Source organism: Stomoxys calcitrans, chromosome 1, assembly GCF_963082655.1.
Source record: "Stomoxys calcitrans chromosome 1, idStoCalc2.1, whole genome shotgun sequence".
In the NCBI taxonomy this organism is placed as follows: domain Eukaryota; kingdom Metazoa; phylum Arthropoda; class Insecta; order Diptera; family Muscidae; genus Stomoxys; species Stomoxys calcitrans.
Window position 1 is genome coordinate 208,798,023 of NC_081552.1, and position 19,694 is coordinate 208,817,716.

Consider the following 19,694-nt stretch of genomic DNA (forward strand, 5'->3'; position numbering starts at 1 on the left):
TCCTCGTGGCACTGAACCTATCGAAGCCATTTGACGGTCAGCCATGCCAAACTATTTGAGGACATCCCCAATACGTCCCTCCAGCCAATCTTGAAACGGTGGGTCGCGAATTGTCTGTTCGGTCGCCAGTCTTTTGTAGAATTTAGGGATAAGAAGTCGAAGCACCGTAGGGTGAAACAGCGAATTCCCCAAGGTGGAGTGATATTCCGGTACTGTTTAATCTCTACCTATCCTCCATTTCACCCCCTCCAGATGTCATCGAGATCGTATAATATGCGGACGATTTTACGATCATGGCATCAGGCCCCCCACCCGTTGTAGACATCTGCCATAGGTTGAACGTCACCCTCAATGAACTTGCCTCATATTTCGGTGCAAGAAATCTGAAGATGCAAACGAAAATTTTGCCCATGAACATTCCACTATGCAAGAGAGGCAAACTTCTCACATATCAACGAGTGCAGTCTGATTCAAGTTTAAGCTCAATGATAAGGGGCCTCCTTTTTATATCCGAGTCCGAGCAGCGTGCCGCAGTTCGACATCTTTTTGGAGAGAAGTTTTACATGGCATAGTGCCTCACAAATGTTGCCAGCATTAGAAGGGGAAAACCATCGCTGAAAATTTTTTCTGATTGTCTCGCCAGGATTCGAACCCAGGCGTTCAGCGTCATAGGCGGACATGCTAACCTCTTCAGCCACATTGTTCACTACTAATACGCGTGAGGTGAATACTGAGCTGACTGTGATGGTTGATGGACAAATGATTCCGACCATCAAGTGTCCCAAAATACTTGGCGTCACATTTGACAGCTCTTACACATTCTCCTCACATGCCACAGCAATTTGGGATAAAGTCAAAAGTAGAAATAAGGTCCTCAAGTCACTTGCTGGCAGCACTTGGGGTACAGACAAAGAAACCTTGTTGACCATGTACAAAGCAATTGGCCGGTCTGTGGTAAGTTATGCAGCGCCAGTGTGGTCTCGTCAAATCTGTGACATGCAGTGAAATAATTTTCAAATCTGTCACAATGCCGCCCTCCGAACTGCGTTCGGCTGTATCCTCAGTCTCAAGTGGACCACCTCCGTCAGGAGACAAAGATCCTACAAATGCAAAGACATGCTGTCTAAGCAATACCTTTTGGGCTGTTATCGCAGAAACCATCCAAATCATCATCTTGTGGATAGATACCCACCGCCCAGAAGCCTTAAGATCTACATGATCTAGAGCGTGAGGTTCAGCGCTACCAGAGAGAGAACCTCTAGATCAAGCGTCATATCAAGCAGGTCTAGACAAGATTCATGCGGACACGGTAGCAGATGCGGTAAATAGCTACCGGGTGTATGTAGTCAGAACGGCCGCCACCCATTGCACCCGAAGAAATCGACCTCCCCCGGCAAACCAGAGTGGTTCTGGCTCAATTACGTTCCGGCAGATGCAGCCGCCTCAATTCCCACAGAGCTAGGAGTGATGCCGACGTGCAAAATGTATGTCCCGATTGTGACCAGGGTCCACATGATACACGTCACCTGTTTAACTGCCCAGCCAGACCCAGATCCCTGTGGACGCCCCCCATCTTAGTCGCAGAGTCCCTGGATCTTAACACTCAACAGAATCAAGCAGACGAAAGATAGAACACAACAAACTGCTACAACAACAATAACGATGAAGTCGCCAAAACCCATAACGATCGACCCCATATAAGAGAAATTGTTAAGATGGTAACCTTTTAGGTTGTGTTTTAAGTAATAAGTGATCCGCATAGTAGCCTAGAAAAAAAATACAAATTTTAATCAATAATAAATGTTAGATGGACATTCAATGCTTGCTCTAAATGAAAATATAAATTTTGACACATCACCTCTAATTGCTTATCTTAATTAACCAAAACACAACTTTATTGGAAAAAAGGCTAATAAATTGCCAAAAAGTGTCTTATCATATGCCAATCAACTAGTAAAGTTCCCTTAATGGCTTTGACAACAAGGTGGCAACGTTATTTTTTCTCCTTCCCACTCCATTTACCACCTGTTGCTCAGCCAGACCTCTGCTCAGTTTCGTTTTAACACCACTTCAATCGGTCGCAGTGGCTTTCATATGCCAATCAACTAGTAAAGTTCCCTTAATGGCATTGACAACAAGGTGGCAACGTTATTTTTTCTCCTTCCCACTCCATTTACCACCTGTTGCTCAGCCAGACCTCTGCACAGTTTCGCTTTAACACTTCAGTCGGTCACATGCATAATAAAATCCTCATGAAATTTGTAGTTAAAAAGTAATAAAGATCAGTGAAACCCATTCGAAAAAAATTAAAGATCAAAAGAAAAGTGAATTTCAGTTAATATATTATTTGATTAATGTGAAAACTCATTTTAAATGTATTAAAATTTGCAAAGTAACAATCGAAAAGCAATGAAATCGAGAAAAAAACAAATAAAGTGATTGTCTGCGGTTTTCGTGTTAGTGCATCGCCGTGTGTGTATCCATTAGCCATTGTTGTTGTTGTATTTATTGTGCATAGAGGGTGCTAGAGAGAATGAGTGAGTTGAAAATGTCATGTTCTCAGATTGATTAATTGTTTTGCTTTGTTGTTATATTTTTTGTGCATAGAGGGTGCTAGAGAGAATGAGTGAGTTGAAAATGTCATGTTCTCAGATTGATTAAGTGTTTTGCTTTGTTGTTTGTCCAAGATGAAGAAGTTATAAAGCTCCTCACCAAAGAAAAAAATTAATAGAGTTTAGAAGTATTAGCACAAAAGTGTTTTAATGAACTATTAAAAAAAGGTAATGAAGTCAATTTTTGGATATTATGAACAAAATCCTTTCTATCTTAGGATCACCAATCAACAAATTTGCAGCCCTACATTTTGCAGGTAAGTTTATGCAAACAAAGCCATATTTTTATGTATTTTATGAATAGTTTTGTATAGAATTGCATAAACTTTGTTGTGTATTGTTTGTTTATCCTTCTAAATACAATAGTAGGCGAAGTCCATTAAAATTGTATCATATATATTACTAGCTGAACCGGGCTCGCTCCGCTGCGCCGTCTTTAACACTCAAATATATCTTATTAGGGTGGGGACACTTCGCCCTGAATGCGGATATCGAATTCGTGACAATGTACCGTATGACGCTGAACGCATTCGAATCCTGGCAAGAACATCGAACAAAGCGGTGTTTATCCCCTCTTAATGTTGGCGACATTTGCGAGGTACAATGCCAAGCATGGCCAGTTAAAAAATTTTTCACAAAGTGGTGTCGCACTGCGGGACGCCGTTCGGACTCGACTATAAAAAAAGCTCCCTTATCACTGAGTTTAAACTTGAAACGGAAAGCACTCATTGATGAATGAAAATTGATTCCTGGTGGTAATGATTTTCCTTAGGGAAATGTTCTCATTAGGGGAGGGATGGCACCTCAGACATTTCGACTCAAATATGGATATCAAATTGGTGCTGCACTTCCAAATCCCTTTAATTTGAGCCCCATATTCCCATGGCCGGTAAATAGGAACCGGCACTTTGCACTGAAATTAGATATCAAATTCGTTCTTAATTCCCAACGGAAATGAAGTTCAGTTTAGGGGGTGCTTTAGGGCGTACCCCAAAACACTTGGCTTCAAAATTGGATATCAAATTCGTTTTCTACTCTCAAATAGCTTTTATTTGAGTCCCATATTGTCATAATGGGTCAAATAACGCATTTGACGTATCTTTAGGTGGAATAGCGCCACCTAGACTTAAACGCAAATTTTAATCTCATATACGTAATCTACTCCCAAATAGCCATTGTCGGCTAATATGCCTATTTGGGGTGGGCGATCTCCCATTACTTGAACCTAATGTTTTATGCCACATTTGTAATCTACTACCTAATACTTTAAATTTGAGTCCCATATTGATATGAACTTCGAAAACATCTGATTAAAGGAGTTTTGGGGGTCCCCGCTGGATACTTGGACCCAAATTTTAATACCATATTCGTTTTATAGTCCCCAATACCTTTCATTTGATACCCTTATTGTGCCCATCGGACCACTTTCGGATATGGGTGGCGTTTTTGGGGTAAGGGGGAGGGTCAGTCTCCAACCGATATCAAAAAACTATATAGCCTACGTTTCCTTCTAGACAAACATAAACAATCTATGAAAATTTTAAGAAAACCGCTTCAGCCAAATAACATATAGTCATAATGGGTCTAATGGCGTTTTTGTGGGGTGGCGTGAACCCCTATACTACATTCATTTAAGCCCCATATTGAAATGAACGTCCAATATGTGTGTTTGGGGGAGTTTTGGGTTTGGGGCGGTCCGACGAGTACTTAGACTACAATTTTAATACCATATTCGTATTCTATTCTCCAATTCCTTTCATTTGAAAACTATATTGTCCCGATCGGTCCACTTTTGATTTTGGGTTGTGTGAGGGGGAGGGTCCGTCCCCCTTCCGATACCGAAAAATTATATAGCCTATGTTTCCTTCCAGACCAACCTACACAATATGAGAAAATTTCGAGAAAATCGGTTCAGCCGTTTTTCAGTCTATACGGTACAAACATACCGAGACGCATACATCCGTGATTGGCTAATGTGCCTATTTTGGACGTTTTTGTGAGGGTGGGGTGACCCACTATACTTCGACATAAATTTGTATGCCAGATTTGTTAACCACTTCCGCATACTTTTCATTTGATACCCATATTGTCCTTATCGGTTCACTTTTGATTCCGTTATCAAAAAATTATAAATCCTATTCCTATTGTACTTCCTGACCATATCCGTTATCTACTCCCGAATATCTTCCATTTGAGTCCCATATTGTCATGATCGTCAAATAAACCTATTTTATGGTGTGTTTTTGGGTCTAGGACATGGACCAGGTACATGGACCCAACTTTTATTATGAAAGTCGTACTCTACTCTTGAATATCTTTCATTTGAATCCCATTTTGTCCCGATCGGTCGACTTTTATTTTTGGGTAGTATGGGGGAGGGTCCGCCCCCTCCCGATATCAATCAATTATATAGCCTTTGTTTCCCTTCAGACCAACCTACACAATCTGTGAAAATTTGAAGGTAATCGGTTCAGCCGTTTTGAGTCTATACGGAACAAACAAAGAAACCGACAAACAAACAAACAAGTTGATTACAAATTTTATATATAAGAAAAAAACGGGCAAGGGGCTTATAAAGGCGATTTTGTGGTACATATTACGGTCATACGGCTGAATAGATTTTAATGAAATAGGCATCAATCGAACGATTTTTTATCCAGAGAGATGACGAATATACATAAAAAGTAATTTTTCGAAAGGAAAAGGCACGAAAATGAGGAATTCAAGAAGAAGAAGTATAAACACATCCAATTGTTATTGGTTTTTTTCTAAAGCTTTCGTTATAGGTGTGAATGCAACGCCATAGGTGGGAGTATTAATGGTGAAAGTAAGAGAAACAACAGGTGGAGAAATAGTATCTCAATTTATAGTTGATGAGGATGTTGTGGGGCTGTGATGTGCGTGGCCCTACTAGGCATGTTGGTCAGCCAATTTCTAAAGACTCGGATTTGTGTGGATTTTGCAATTTTGTTCTTGTTTGTAGTATATATATCTATTGGAAGCCTAAAAAATGAAACAAAATATTTTGTTACTACAGTACAGATCATATGCAGTATATGGGTGGATGTCACCTATTTTATTAAAACTATAGCTGGACAGTGCCCGCTCCGCTGCGCCTTATTTCATTCTCTTATTTTATCGAACCCTATACGTTCACGTCAGGAAATAAGTCCTGTTTGGGGGAATTGGTACGGCCTTTCAGATATTTCGCGCCAATGTGGATATTATATTGGTGCTCTCCTTTCATTGGAGTCGTATATTGCTATGGTCGGTAAATATGTCCGGTATGGGGGTGTTTTTGAGAGTGAGGCGGATCCCCATATATCAGATGCGTGCTCTGATCTCAAATACCATTCATTTGAGTCGCATATTGTCATTATTGGTTTATATTCCATTTTGCTGGTGGCTTTGGAGGTAGGGCGGTTCCCTAGATATCCCAATGTGAGTGAAGATAAATTCCGAATTTGACTAGTGGAGACACAAACCACAGACTTAACAGTCCTCTGTTATTGGTATTAGCAGAACACTGTTAAGCAACTTTGTAAGCAATTAATTAATTAAAAAAATAAATATTTGTTCATAAAAAGTTAATTTCAAACAACACAAAAAAAAAAAGATCTAGAAAATAATAAGGTGATCCAACATTAAAATTTAGTTCCCTCAATATCCGCAAGGTGTACTAACAAGATAAAGAAGATTGTAAAGTTGATTGATCCACTGTGCAAAAATAGAAAATAGTTAGGCGATGAGACTGGTCTCAAACGACAGCTAGGTAAGCCTGGTTTTTTGGCAAAAACTTGAAAAAATTATCCAAAGGACTTAAAAAGTAAAGCTTGTGTGAACCACTGTGCGAAAACGGAAAATAGTAAGCCTATGAGACCGGTCTCAAACCACAGCTAGAGAAGCCTAGTTTCTTATACATATGCCCACATTTTCTTAATAAATAATAAGTACCGAATTTTTGCAAAAATTCGACAAAATTACTCAAAAGACTCGAAAAGTCACGTTTGCGTGAACGATTGTGCAAAAATGGAAAATAGTTGGGCGAAGAGACTGCTGTCAAACGACAGCTAGGGACCACGTTTTCCAAATAATCGTCTAACTATCGAATTTTTGACAAAAACTCAACAAAATTACTCAAAAGACTCCAAAAGTCAAGTTTGCGTGAACCACTGTGTGAAAATGGAAAATAGTAAGGCAATGAGACCGGCATCAAACGACAGCTAGGGAAGCCTAGTCTCTTGTACATATGCCCACATTTTCCAAATAATCGTCTAACTATCGGATTTTAGGCAAAAACTTGAAAATTGGCCAATATCTTGGTTTCTTTAATACTTAGGACTCCAAATTGAATAGATTCGAAAAGAGCGTGCTCCATATTATATTTCCTGTAAACGGTTTTAGCCCACTATTTCCCAGTTGGCCACAGTGGGCCATTAACTCTGAAAAATGGGGCATTATGTATAAAAATTACCAAAATTTGCCAAAAATGGCCAATATCTTGGTTTCTTTAATACTTAGGGCTCCGAATTGAATAGATTCGGAAAGAGCGTGGTCCATGTCATGTTTCCTGTAAACGGTTTCAGCCCACTAGTTCCCAGTGGGCCATTAACTCTGAAAAATGGTGCATTATGTATAAAAATGACCAAAATTTGCCAAAAATGGCCAATATCTTGGTTTCTTTAATACTTAGGGCTCCGAATTGAATAGATTCGTAAAGAGCGTGCGGTTTCAGCCCACTAGTTTCCAGTTGGCCACAGTGGACCATTTACTCTGAAAAATGGGGCATCATATGAAAAATGACCAAAATTTGCCAAAAATGGCCAATATCTTGGTTTCTTTAATACTTAGGGCTCCAAATTGAATAGATTCGAAAAGAGCGTGCTCCATATTATATTTCCTGTAAACGGTTTTCGCCCACTATTTCTCAGTTGGCCACAGTGGGCCATTAACTCTGAAAAATGGGGCATCATATAAAAAATTACCAAATTTTGCCAAAAATGGCCAATATCTTGGTTTCTTTAATACTTAGGGCTCCGAATTGAATAGATTCGGAAAGAGCGTGGTCCATATTATGTTTTCTGTAAACGCTTTCAGCCCACTAGTTCCCAGTTGGCCACAGTGGACCATTATCTCTGAAAAATGAGGCATCATATGAAAAATGGCCGAATTTTGCCAAAAATGCCCACTATCTTGGCTTATTTAATACTTAGGGCTCCAAATTGAATAGATTCGCAAAGAGCGTGGTCCATACTATATTTTCTGTAAACGGGTTCAGCGGTTTCTGTAAACGGTTTCACGTACTTAGCCCTGAAAAATATCAGCATCGTGCTCTACTCTCAAATTTCTTTAATTTGAGCCCCAATTGCCATTGGTTTAGGGGAGGTTTATGGGTTGGCACGACCCCCAAACATTAAGCCTCAAAATTGGATATGAAATTCGCTGTCTACTATCAAACACCTATTATTTATCGCCATAGTAGGCAATCATGATCGCTGTGAAGTGAGTTTAGAGGCGGACCCTGAAGTTATATCAGCATCGTGCTAGAGCACGTTTCTGTTTTGAGCCCCATAATGTCAAGCATTTTGAAGGAGGCTATGGGGTCTTGTTCAGATTCACACTAATTAATTTTTTTGTATTGGTTATCTACATTCAAAATCATATTTCAAAGCGACCACTTGGGATACCACATTCTTAAAGATCCGCAGGTCCTCCTGGGTCCATCCCAATTTGAGGGTTAAAAGTGTACACTTCTACCAAAGACCTTTTATTTCTGTTCTATGCTATCCTGATCGGCCTTCATATATTATTTCATATTACTCATATAATTTTCTTTAATTCCTTTTTTTAAGTAGGATAGGGGGGAGGGGGATTGTCCTCTGACATGTCCTCTCATTTGAGTACTATATATTCTCGTTCATCCTACATGGCAGTTTGGCGTTGCATTTATTGGGAGGAGAGGGTCGGTCCCCCCGACGCTCAACGCCAAACGACATTTTTTATACCCACCACCGAAGGATGGGGGTATATTCATTTTGTCATTCCGTTTGCAACACATCGAAATATCCATTTCCGACCCTATAAAGTATATATATTCTTGATCAGCGTAAAAATCTAAGACGATCTAGACATGTCCGTCCGTCTGTCCGTCTGTCTGTTGAAATCACGCTACAGTCTTTAAAAATAGAGATATTGAGCTGAAATTTTGCATAGATTCTTTTTTTATCCATAAGCAGGTTAAGTTCGAAGATGGGCTATATCGGACTATATCTTGATATAGCCCCCATATAGACCGATCCGCCGATTTAGGGTCTTAGGCCCATAAAAGCCACATTTATCATCCGATTTTGCTGAAATTTGGGACAGTGAGTTGTGTTAGGCCCATCGACATTCTTCGTCAATTTGGACCAGATCGGTACAGATTTGGATATAGCTGCCATATAGACCGATCCTCCGATTTAGGGTCTTAGGCCCACAAAAGCTAAATTTATTATCCGATTTTGATGAAATTCGGGACAGTGAATTGTGTTAGGCCCATCGACATCCTTCGTCAATTTGGCTCAGATCGGTCCAGATTTGGATATAGCTGCCATATAGACGATCCTCCGATTTAGGGTCTTAGGCCCACAAAATCTAAATTTATTATCCGATTTTGATGAAATGCGGGAATGTGAATTGTGTTAGGCCCATCGACATCCTTCGTCAATTTGGCTCAGATCGGTCCAGATTTGGATATAGCTGCCATATAGACCGATCCTCCGGTTTAGGGTCTTTGGCCCACAAAAGCTAAATTTATTATCCGATTTTGATGAAATTCGGGACAGTGAATTGTGTTACGCCCTTCGACATTCTTCGTCAATTTGGACCAGATCGGTACAGATTTGGATATAGCTGCCATATAGACCGATCCTCCGATTTAGGGTCTAAGGCCCATAAAAGCCACATTTATTATCCGATTTCGCTGAAATTTGGGACAGGGATTTGTGTTAGGCCCTTCAACTTCCTTCGTTAATTAGGACCAGATCGGTACAGATTTGGAAATAGCTGCCATATAGACCGATCCTTCGATTTAGGGTCTTAGGCCCACAAAAGCTAAATTTATTATCCGATTTTGATGAAATTCGGGATAGTGAATTGTGTTAGGCCCATCGACATCCTTCGTCAATTTGGCTCAGATCGGTTCAGATTTGGATATAGCTGCCATATAGACCGATCCTCCGATTTAGAGTCTTAAGCCCATAAAAGCCACATACATTATCCGATTTTGCTGAAATTTGGGACAGGGAGTTATGTTAGGCCTTTCAACTTCCTTTGTTAATTTTGCCTAGATTGGTCCAGATTTGGATATAGCTGCCATATAGACCGATCCTCCGATTTCGGGTCTTAGGCCTACAAAAGCCATATTTATTATCCGAATTTTATGAAATTCCAGACAGTGAATTGTGTTAGGCCCATCGACACCCTTCGTCAATTTGGCCCAGATCGGTTCAGATTTGGATATAGCTGCCATATAGACCGATCCTCCGATTTAGGGTCTTAAGCCCATAAAAGCCACATTTATTATCCGATTTTGCTGAAGTTTGGGACAGTGAGTTGTCTTAGGCCCTTCGATATCTGTCTTCAATTTGGCCCAGACCGGTTCAGATTTGGATATAGCTGCCATATAGACCGATTTCCTGATTTAAGGTTTTTGGCCCATAAAATGCTCATTTATTGTCCGATGTCGCTGAAATTCGGGACAGTGAGTTAAATTAAGCCCCTAAAATTACTTTTGCAATATCGCATAGATCGGTCCAGACTTGGATATAGCTGTCATATAGACCGATATCTAGGTTTTAGGTTTTGGGGCCATAAAAGGCGCATTTATTGTCTGATGTCGCTGAAATTTGAGACAGTGAGTTTAGTTAGGCTCTTCGACGCCCTTCTTCAATTTTGCCCAGATCGGTCTCGATTTGAATATAGCTGCCATATAGACCGATCTCTCGATTTAAGGTTTTAAGCCCATAAAAGAGGCATTTATTGTCCGATTTCGCTCAAATTTGGGACAGTGCTTTAAGTTTGCCTCTTCGATATTTTTATGCAACTTGGCCCAAATCGGTCCAGATTTGGATATAGCTGCCATGTAAACCGATATCTCGATTTAAAGTCTTGGCCCCATAAAATTCGCATTTATAATCCGATATCACTGAAATTTGACAAAGTCTTATGTTAGGCTTTTCGACATCCGTGTCGTATATGGTTCAGATCGGTTTATTTTTAGATATATCTACTGTACTTATTAGTATTTGGTCCAAATCGGAACATATTTTAATATAACTGATATGGGACATAAGTTATGAATTTTTCACCGAATTTTGATGAAATGCGGTTTACATATATACCCGAGGTGGTGGGTATCCAAAGTTCGGCCCGGCCGAACTTAATGCCTTTTTACTTGTTTTAGTCTTTTATTGTCGCGATTTACTGTCCTGCGGAACGGTAGGACGTGACTTAGATACTTGAATCCTTATACCAACATTAGATTCGAAATATACTTTCAGCGACCTTTCTTTTAATTGGAGGGTATTTAGTGGGTGGGCCGGTCCCAGACTCTGTCCTAATTGTGTATGGCAGATTCGTAGTCAAGTCATAAAGACCTTTCATTCGATACCCATTTTGGACATTTGTGCCCGTTTTGGGAGTTTATTGGATTGGGGAGGCCCCCTAGACACCTTGGTCCAAATTCTTATAACAAATTTCAAATATCTTTCGTTTGATACCCATATTGTCGCAATCGGTAAACATGTCCTGTTGAGGGGTTTTGGGGGGTGGGGAGGCGCCTAAGACATCAAGCAATAAGTTTTTATATCTGCATTGAACTCTACCATTAAATAGCTTTTATTTGATACATTTATTTTCCCAATCGGTAAATTTGTTCTGCTAGGGGGTTTTGGGTGGTGGAGAGGGCCCTCAGACACCAAAAAATAATTTTTTGTCTCAGATTTGTGTTCTGCTTTTAAATACCTTTTATTTGATACTCATATTGCCCAAAGGAGTAAAAGTGTCCTGTTGGGTGGTGTTTTTGGGGCTGAGCCCCACCTGACACTTATATAATATTTTAATGCCAAGTTCTTACTCTACTCTCAAATACCTTTCATTTGGTACCCACATTGCCCAAAGCGGTGAAAGTGCCCTCTTGGGGCTTTTTTGGGGGTAGGGGACCTCCCACCCCTAAACTTAAGAATGAAATTTATGTATCAAATGCGTATTCTACTCTTAAATACCTTTCATTTGATACCCATATTACCCCAATCAGTGCACATGTCCGTTCGGGTGGGTTTTGGGATGGGGCGTCCCCCCAGATTATACAAATATGCAGAATTGTCGATATGGAGTGAAGATCAGCCAGAAGCATTGCAAGAGCTTAAAATGCATCCAGAAAAAGTCACAATTTGGTGTGGTTTATGGGCTGGTGGCATCATTGGACCGTATTTCTTCAAAGATGATGGAATGGGTACCATCGATTCAAATAAAAATTTCATACATTTTTGTGTTTTTTTTTTTTTTGAAAAACTTTCCTTTAACTCTTAAATCATCCTTTACATGCAAAATTCAGCCAAATAATCGTAACAGAATTCTACATAACCCGATCGGTAGATTGGTTTATATGGGAACTATATCGAAATTTGCACCGATACTGCACCTACTTCAAAGAGAAGTATCTGGGCAAAATTTCAACCGGCTGGCTTAACGCGTTCGACTATCTTGATTTCGACAGGCGGGCGGATAGTCATGGCTAGATCGACTCAGAATACCGAGGCGATCAAACGGAATGACTAGATTAGTATACCCCCATCCTGTTAGGGTGAGTATAACAACATTTTACAGCTTGAAGCCATCACCGTAGCAGCTGGATCCAATCCATTCCAAACCATAGAATACCTTACCTGGTATGGCACTAGAGGCTAAAAATGGGTTGGTAAGGCTTTGAGTGCTAGATTTGCCTCATGTAAGCAGCAATAACCTACGCCCCAGTAGTGCTGTAGGTTAGGTCTGTCATTTGCTGGCATGTTGTCATACTTCTCTGCAGCATCGCACGCCATTGATGTAGTCCCCTGCGAGCTGTGGCCATGCAAAAATGATATTCTGAGAATGCCTGACTACAAAGCTTTATTTTAAGAATTTGATTTATTGCGATCTTTTAAATAGAGTTTTCTGTTGTACTCGTATTCAGCGGATTTCGAAGCAGCTCATTCTCATTAATTTTCTGAACCACAATGACTAAGATTATGCCTCTTTAGCTATAGTCGTTGTTTACGCGTTATATAAAGAAGGAGCTTTGCACAAAATCCCAATATTCAGTAGGTAAAGTGATGAAGACTAGATAAGGCATAATCTCCTCAAAATGGATGCTGCCCAGAAGTTGATCAACAATCTGGTGATATTGTCTAAGATCTTGGAGTATTTAAGTCTAGAGGAACAGGTCAAATGTCTGGAGATTTCAAAGTCATTTCGCCATGCCATCACAACAGTGTTGTGGAAGAAGCATTACCGCGAATTAAACCTGTATAAGACACCCTACATTAGTATTATAACCAAAAAATCGCAAGATAGCGGCGAGGATCTGGTGACATTGCAAGAAATCCAAGAACTGAAAACCTCTTTGAAATATGACAAATGCAATGTGTTCCTAAGAAGTTTGGCGCCCCATGTTCACAAATTGAGTGTCTTTTCGGAGTATTTCATTTTTCGTCACAACATGGGGGTGGCTTTCCGCAATATACAAAAGTTTATCAATCTGCGACAATTGAACTTCACCCAAATGGTGGTGACCAGTGACCATATGGAGTTGATTGCCGCAAAATGTCGAAGATTGCGAAGGTTGGAGTTTATCGAGTGCTTCAGTGAAACCTGGAATCCTTTGCTACCCGGCTACAATTTGGATATTGCCACACTAGGCCAGTTAAGATATTTGAGCGATTTGACCTTGCAGTGTCAATTGATGGAAAACCCGCCTACACTGGAGTGTAACATTGTGCATGAACTGCTATCCAAACTCCGCTTGAAGCGTTTGGTTATGAGAAACCTCAACATTGTGGATTTTGGTTCAGACACTGTACAGCACATCATGCATGGCGGCTGTGTGGAGGTATTGCATGTGGGCAATATCTCCCTGGAGTTTTGGCCCCATTTCAAGCATCATCTGAAGGAGTTCCATAACCTCAGCGATCTCTTCATAAACGTTGTGGATTGTAACACCTTGTTGAGTTCACCCGATTTGGAGCTATTGGCCAACCACTGTCCAAAGCTCTTGAAGTTGACTTTGGAGAATTGCGATCTTGAAGTGGCAGATTTTGGTTTGCTAAAGAGCGTGCAACATTTAGCGCTGAATTCCTGTGGGGGTTTTCGTGCCGCTAATCTCAAGCAGGTGCTGAGTAGGTTGCCCTTAGTCTCTCTAAGTCTAGTCAACACTAGAGTGCTGGGCAATATCATGGGCATATCGGTGGGTGCCCAGCTGGAGACCATTAAAGTGGACACCATCCATTTCCATCCCATTACAGAGGCATTTCAAAGATGCCAAAACGAAATGCCTGCGGTGCATACGATCAAATGGCTGAATGGTGATATAAGCGATAGTTGGATTATGGACAAATGCCCGAATCTAAAAATTCTTCATATTCCAAATCCGTATCTCATGCGACATGGTCTCCTGAAAATGACTTCGTTGCAGGAGTTGTCCTTTAGTTCTTGCAAAGGTTTCTCTTGGTGTTTTCTAGTGCTGCTAATCAAGAATCTCAAGCTGCAGCGTTTAAACATCTTCACTACTGAGGGTATCGATGATGTGAAGGAAAAACCCGAAAATGCCTGTGACGTAAGGACAACTGTACGGCGCGTGCTATTGCCATATCGCATTTACAAGATGGCTCAGGATTTCTGGATGGATTTGCTGGTGCTGAATAGAAAACTGAAATTGAGTTTCTATGGCGAGCATGAAGATTTGCTCTGTACGAATTTTCTACGTGGCCTCTTGAGATTCCTGCATGTGCGAGACAATTTGAAGTGTTTGAAAGTATGCGGTTTTGTTGTAGGTAAGTTTTTAAACCAATGGTCCATAAGCGAAGTAAGTTCATTGGTTGATAATAATTCGATGCTACAGAAAGTTGAAAATCTAACAAGGATTCCTTTTTTGTTCGAAAAAAAAAACAAGTGAAAGCGAGCTAAGTTTTGCCGGGCCGAATCTTATAAACCCTCCACCATGGATCGCCGAATTTGTGTGCATTGGTCCAATTCGTACCATAGAAGAAGTCATTGTGTAAAATTTCATCAAATTCGATTAAGAATTGAGCCCTTTAGGGGCTCAGGAAGTAAAATAGGGAGATCGGTTGATATGGGAGCTGTATTAGGCTATAAACACATTCAAACCATATTTGACACGTTGAAGGTCAGGGGAGAAGCCGTTGTACAAAATTTCAGCTAAATCGGATGATAATTGCGCCCTCTAGAGGCTCAAGAAGTCAAAATCCCAGATCGGTTTACATGGCAGCTATATCAGGTTATAGACTGATTAAAACCGTATTTGACACAGTCGTTGGAAGTCATAATAAAACAAGTCATGCAAAATTTCAGCCAAATCGGATAGGAATTGCGCCTTCTAGAGGCTTTAGAAGTCTACATCCCATATCGGTTTATATGACAGCTATATCAGGTTATTGACCGATTTCAACCATACATAGCACAGTTGTTGGGCGCCCTGGTAGCCTCGTTGGTAGCGTGCTTGGATTATCAGGGCAGTGATCGTGGGTTCGATTCCCACCAGAAGCCCTGGTCTATCGCTACTGTGTTATCACAATGGACTTAAAATTGTCTAAGTGAGTCTATGAAGGACTGCCACTCTTACCTAACCTAGCACAGTTGTTGGAAATCATAAAACCTTATGCATAATTTCATCCAAATCGGATAATAATTGCGCCCTCTAGTGGCTCAAGAAGTCGATACCAAAAATCGGAGCATTTTTTATCCGATTTGGATGAAATTTGAATGGATATAGCTGTCATATAAACCAATCTTGGGTCTTGACTTCTTGAGCTTCTAGAGGGCGCAATTCTTATCCAAAATTTGCAAATTTGCCCATGAACATTCCATTTAGGAACAGGGGTAAACTTCTCACATATCAATGAGTGCTGTCCGATTCAAGATTTAAGCTCAATGATGAGGGACTTCCATTATATAGCCTAGTCCGAACGGTGTGCCGCAGTGCGACACCTATTTGTGCAAAAGTTTTTACATGGCTGCCAGACCAAATGGTACAGTACCTCCCGAATTTCGCCAGCAATAGGAGGGGAAAACCACCGCTGAAAATTTTCATAATGTTCTCGCCAGGATTCGAACCCAGGCGTTCAGCGTCATAGGCGGTCATGCTAACCCCTGCGCTACGGTGGCCAATTCTTATTCGATTTGGCTAAAATTTTTAATTTGACTTCCAATAACTGTGCCAAGTACGGTCTAAATTAGTCCTTAACCTGGTACAGTCGCCATATAAGTCATGATAAGTCATTTAAAGAACATGAAAAATGTGATCCATGGTGGAGGGTATAAAGACTTCCGCCTGCTCGAACTAAGCGCGCTTTTACTTGTTACAATATAAACTTTCTTCGTAGGCTGGGGATTAGTCTTTTGGCCGCTGGATTTCGTTGCTGGACCACTGTGCAGCATTTTAATTCCATTGATTTGTTTTTAAATTTGCAATGTTTTTGTTTTCAGATATTCGCGATCTGCAGGAGAATTTCGATAAAACTATGCATAAATTAAATTCCAAAACTAGTCATTATAGAGCGAAAAATTCAAAGTTTACCATTGAAATATGAGCAAATAAAAATTCGTAAATTTTCTTATATATAAAAATCAATTTGTATTTGTTTTTCGGTTTGTTTGCTTGTGTGATCCTTATAGGCTCAAAAACGGCTGAACCGATTGTCATGATTGACATGATATTCACTGATGGTGTCATTATGCACCATCAGTGAAAATTTCATCTAGTGGTAAAAATAGCGTACTAAATTTTTTGATATCTGAAGGGGAGCGGACCCTCCCCTTACCCTATTTTTGGGAAACGCCAGATATTGCTGATGGGTGGTGCGATTTAAGCGAAATTTTGTGTGCTCTCTTATTGTAGCCTAAAAATAAAAATTTGGAATCCTAATTTCGGATCGGGCACCTAGGGGGCCGCCCCACCCCCAAAACCTACCAAATATATATTTAGACCAATCATGACAATATGGGACTCAAATGAAAGGTATTTAAGGTTAGAAAACGTATCCGATATCCAATTGTCTGACCAAGTGTTAGAAGGACCACCCCAACCCCCAAAACACCCCTAAATCGGACATATTTACCGACCATTGCAATATGGGACTCAAATAAAAGGTATTTGCGAGAAGAATACGAATCTCATATCCAAATGTAGGAGCAAGTTTCTGGGGGTCCACACCTTCCCCAAAACGTCCCCCAAACAGGAGTTTTTTACTGACCATGGCAATATGGGTCTTATAGACTCAAAAACGGCTGAACCGATTTTCATGAAATTTTCACTGAAGGTGCATAATTATCTGAAGGGGAGCGGACCCTCCCCCTTACCATATTTTTCGGAAACGCCAGTTCTCTGTGATGGGTGGTGTGATTTAAGCGAAATTTTGTGTGCTCTCTTATTGTAGCCTAAAAATAAAAATTTGGAATCCTAATTTCGGATCGGGCTCCTAGGGGGGCCGCCCCACCCCCCAAATCTAACAAATAAACATATACACCATTTACGGCAACATGGGACTTAAATTAAAGGTATTCAAGATTAGAAAACGTAACCGATATCCAATTGTCGGACAAAGTGTTAGGAGGACCACCCCAACCCCCAAAATCGGACATATTTACCGACCATGGCAATATTGGACTCACATAAAAGGTATTTGCGAGAAGAATACGAATCTCATATCCAAATGTAGGAGCAAGTTTCTGGGGTTCCACCCCTTCCCGAAAACACCCCCCAAACAGGACTTACCCATATAGGACATATTTGCTGACCATTGCAATATGGGGCTAAATTAAGAGGTATTTTAGGGTAGAACACGAATCTGATATATATCTTCAGGGCCAATTCACTGTGTGGCCGCCCCATCCCCCAAAACACCCCCCAAATCGAACATGTTTGCCGACGTTGGAAACATGGGACTCAAATAAAAGTTTTATGGAAGTAGATAACGAATGGGCCCTACGGTCTCAGTGACGTCTCACCCTATAACAAGCCCCAAATTGACAATTTGGGTATTAAAGAGAGTGAGGATCGATATTGATAGTTTTTAGGGTCCATAACCCAAACCGAACATATTTCCTGACTTTTTCCATAAGGGGTTTTAATAAAAGGTATTTGATATTAGCAAACGATTGTGATATCCAATTTTGAGACCAATGGAAATATGGGGTTCTAATAAATGATATTTAAGAGTAGAGCAAGATGCTGATATATTTTCAGGGCTAAAAGTTTGGGCGGCCATCCCACTCCCCAAAATACCCCAACATCGGACATATTTACCGACTATGTCATGTCAATGTGGGGCCCAAAGGTATTCAGAGATCGGTCTATATGGCAGCTATATTCAAATCTGGACCGATCTGGACCAAATTAAAGAGGAATGACAAAGGGCTTAGCAGAACTCACTGAATTTCGGCGACATCGGACAATAAATGCGCCATTTATGGTCCCAAAACCTTAAATCGAGAGATCGGTCTATATGGCAGCTATATCCAAATCTGGACCGATTTGAGAACACACAACTCACTGTCCCAAATTTTGGCAAAATCGGATAATAAATGTGATTTTTATGAGCCTAAGACCCTAAATCGGCGGATCGGTCTATATGGCAGCTATATCCAAATAAGGACCGATCTGGGCCAAATTGCAGAAAAATGTCAAAGAGCCCAGCACAACTCACTGTCCCAAATATTAGCGAAATCGGATAATAAATGTGATTTTTATGGGCCTAAGACCCTAAATCGGCGGATCGGTCTATATGGCAGCTATATCCAAATCTGGACCGATCTGGACCAAATTGAAGAAAGATGTCGAGGGGCCTAACTTAACTCACTGTCCCAAATTTCAGCAAAATCGGACAATACAAGTGTATTTTATGAGCCTAAGATCCTAAATCGGCGGATCGGTCTATATGGGGGCTATATCGAGATATAGTCCGATATAGTCCATCTTCGAACTTAACCTGCTTATGGACAAAAAAGGAATCTGTGCAAAGTTTCAGCTCAATATCTCTGGTTTTAAAGACTGTAGCGTGATTTCAACAGACCGACGGACGGACATGGCTAGATCGTCTTAGATTTTTACGCTGATCAAGAATATATACACCTTATAGGGTCGGAAATGGATATTTCGATGTGTTGCAAACGGAATGACACAATGAATATACCCCCATCCTTCGGTGTTGGGTATAAAAATAAATATTCAAAGTATAATTTTTTTCCATATAAAGTAAAATAAGGCCCAGAGGTGCGGGCCCGTTCAGCTAGTACTCCATTAACAAAGGGTACCCACCACCATGGATACCCTTATTAACTCAGTTTGTAGTCGAATTATTTTGACTAAGGCTTACATTTTCTTAAGAAATCACATAGGGGTATTGGTTTTGCAGCGACCTATATCTATTTTTCTATTCCATTGGATGGGGGTATACTAATCTAGTCATTCTGTCTGTAACACCTCGAAATATTAATCTAGGACCCCATAGAGTATATATATATTCATGATCGTCCCGACGTTCTGAATCGATTTAGTCATGTGCGTCCGTGCGTCGACCGTCTGTCTGTCGAAATCACAATAGCGGTCGAAATATAGGGGGTCACCCCACCCCCACAAAAACGCCCAAAATGGACACATTTGCCAATCACGGATATATGGGACTCGGTTTGTATGTTCCGTATAGACTGCAAAACAGCAGAACCGATTTTCTCGAAATTTTCACAGATTGTGTAGGTTGGTCTGGAAGGAAACATAGGCTATATAATTTTTCGGTACCGGAAGGGGGGACGGACCCTCCTCCTTATACC

General features: G+C 40.6%; 1 protein-coding gene across 1 annotated transcript; it reads left to right on the forward strand.

Annotated features, from left to right (window-relative positions):
* The first annotated feature begins 12,927 nt into the window (after positions 1-12,927).
* Positions 12,928-16,456, forward strand: LOC106094614 (uncharacterized). The gene is made up of 2 exons (XM_013261843.2): positions 12,928-14,680; positions 16,353-16,456. The coding sequence occupies exons 1-2, from the start codon at positions 12,997-12,999 to the stop codon at positions 16,454-16,456; spliced, it is 1,788 nt and encodes a 595-aa protein (XP_013117297.2). The 5' UTR covers positions 12,928-12,996.
* The last annotated feature ends 3,238 nt before the right edge of the window (positions 16,457-19,694 follow it).

What these genes read in the sequence shown, in the direction of transcription:
- LOC106094614 (XM_013261843.2), top strand. Translation starts at nt 12,997, where the DNA reads ATGGATGCTGCCCAGAAGTTGATCAACAATCTGGTGATATTGTCTAAG. An exon ending in AGTATGCGGTTTTGTTGTAG is followed by an intron (nt 14,681 to 16,352) that starts GTAAGTTTTTAA and finishes TTTTGTTTTCAG; the next exon opens with ATATTCGCGATCTGCAGGAG.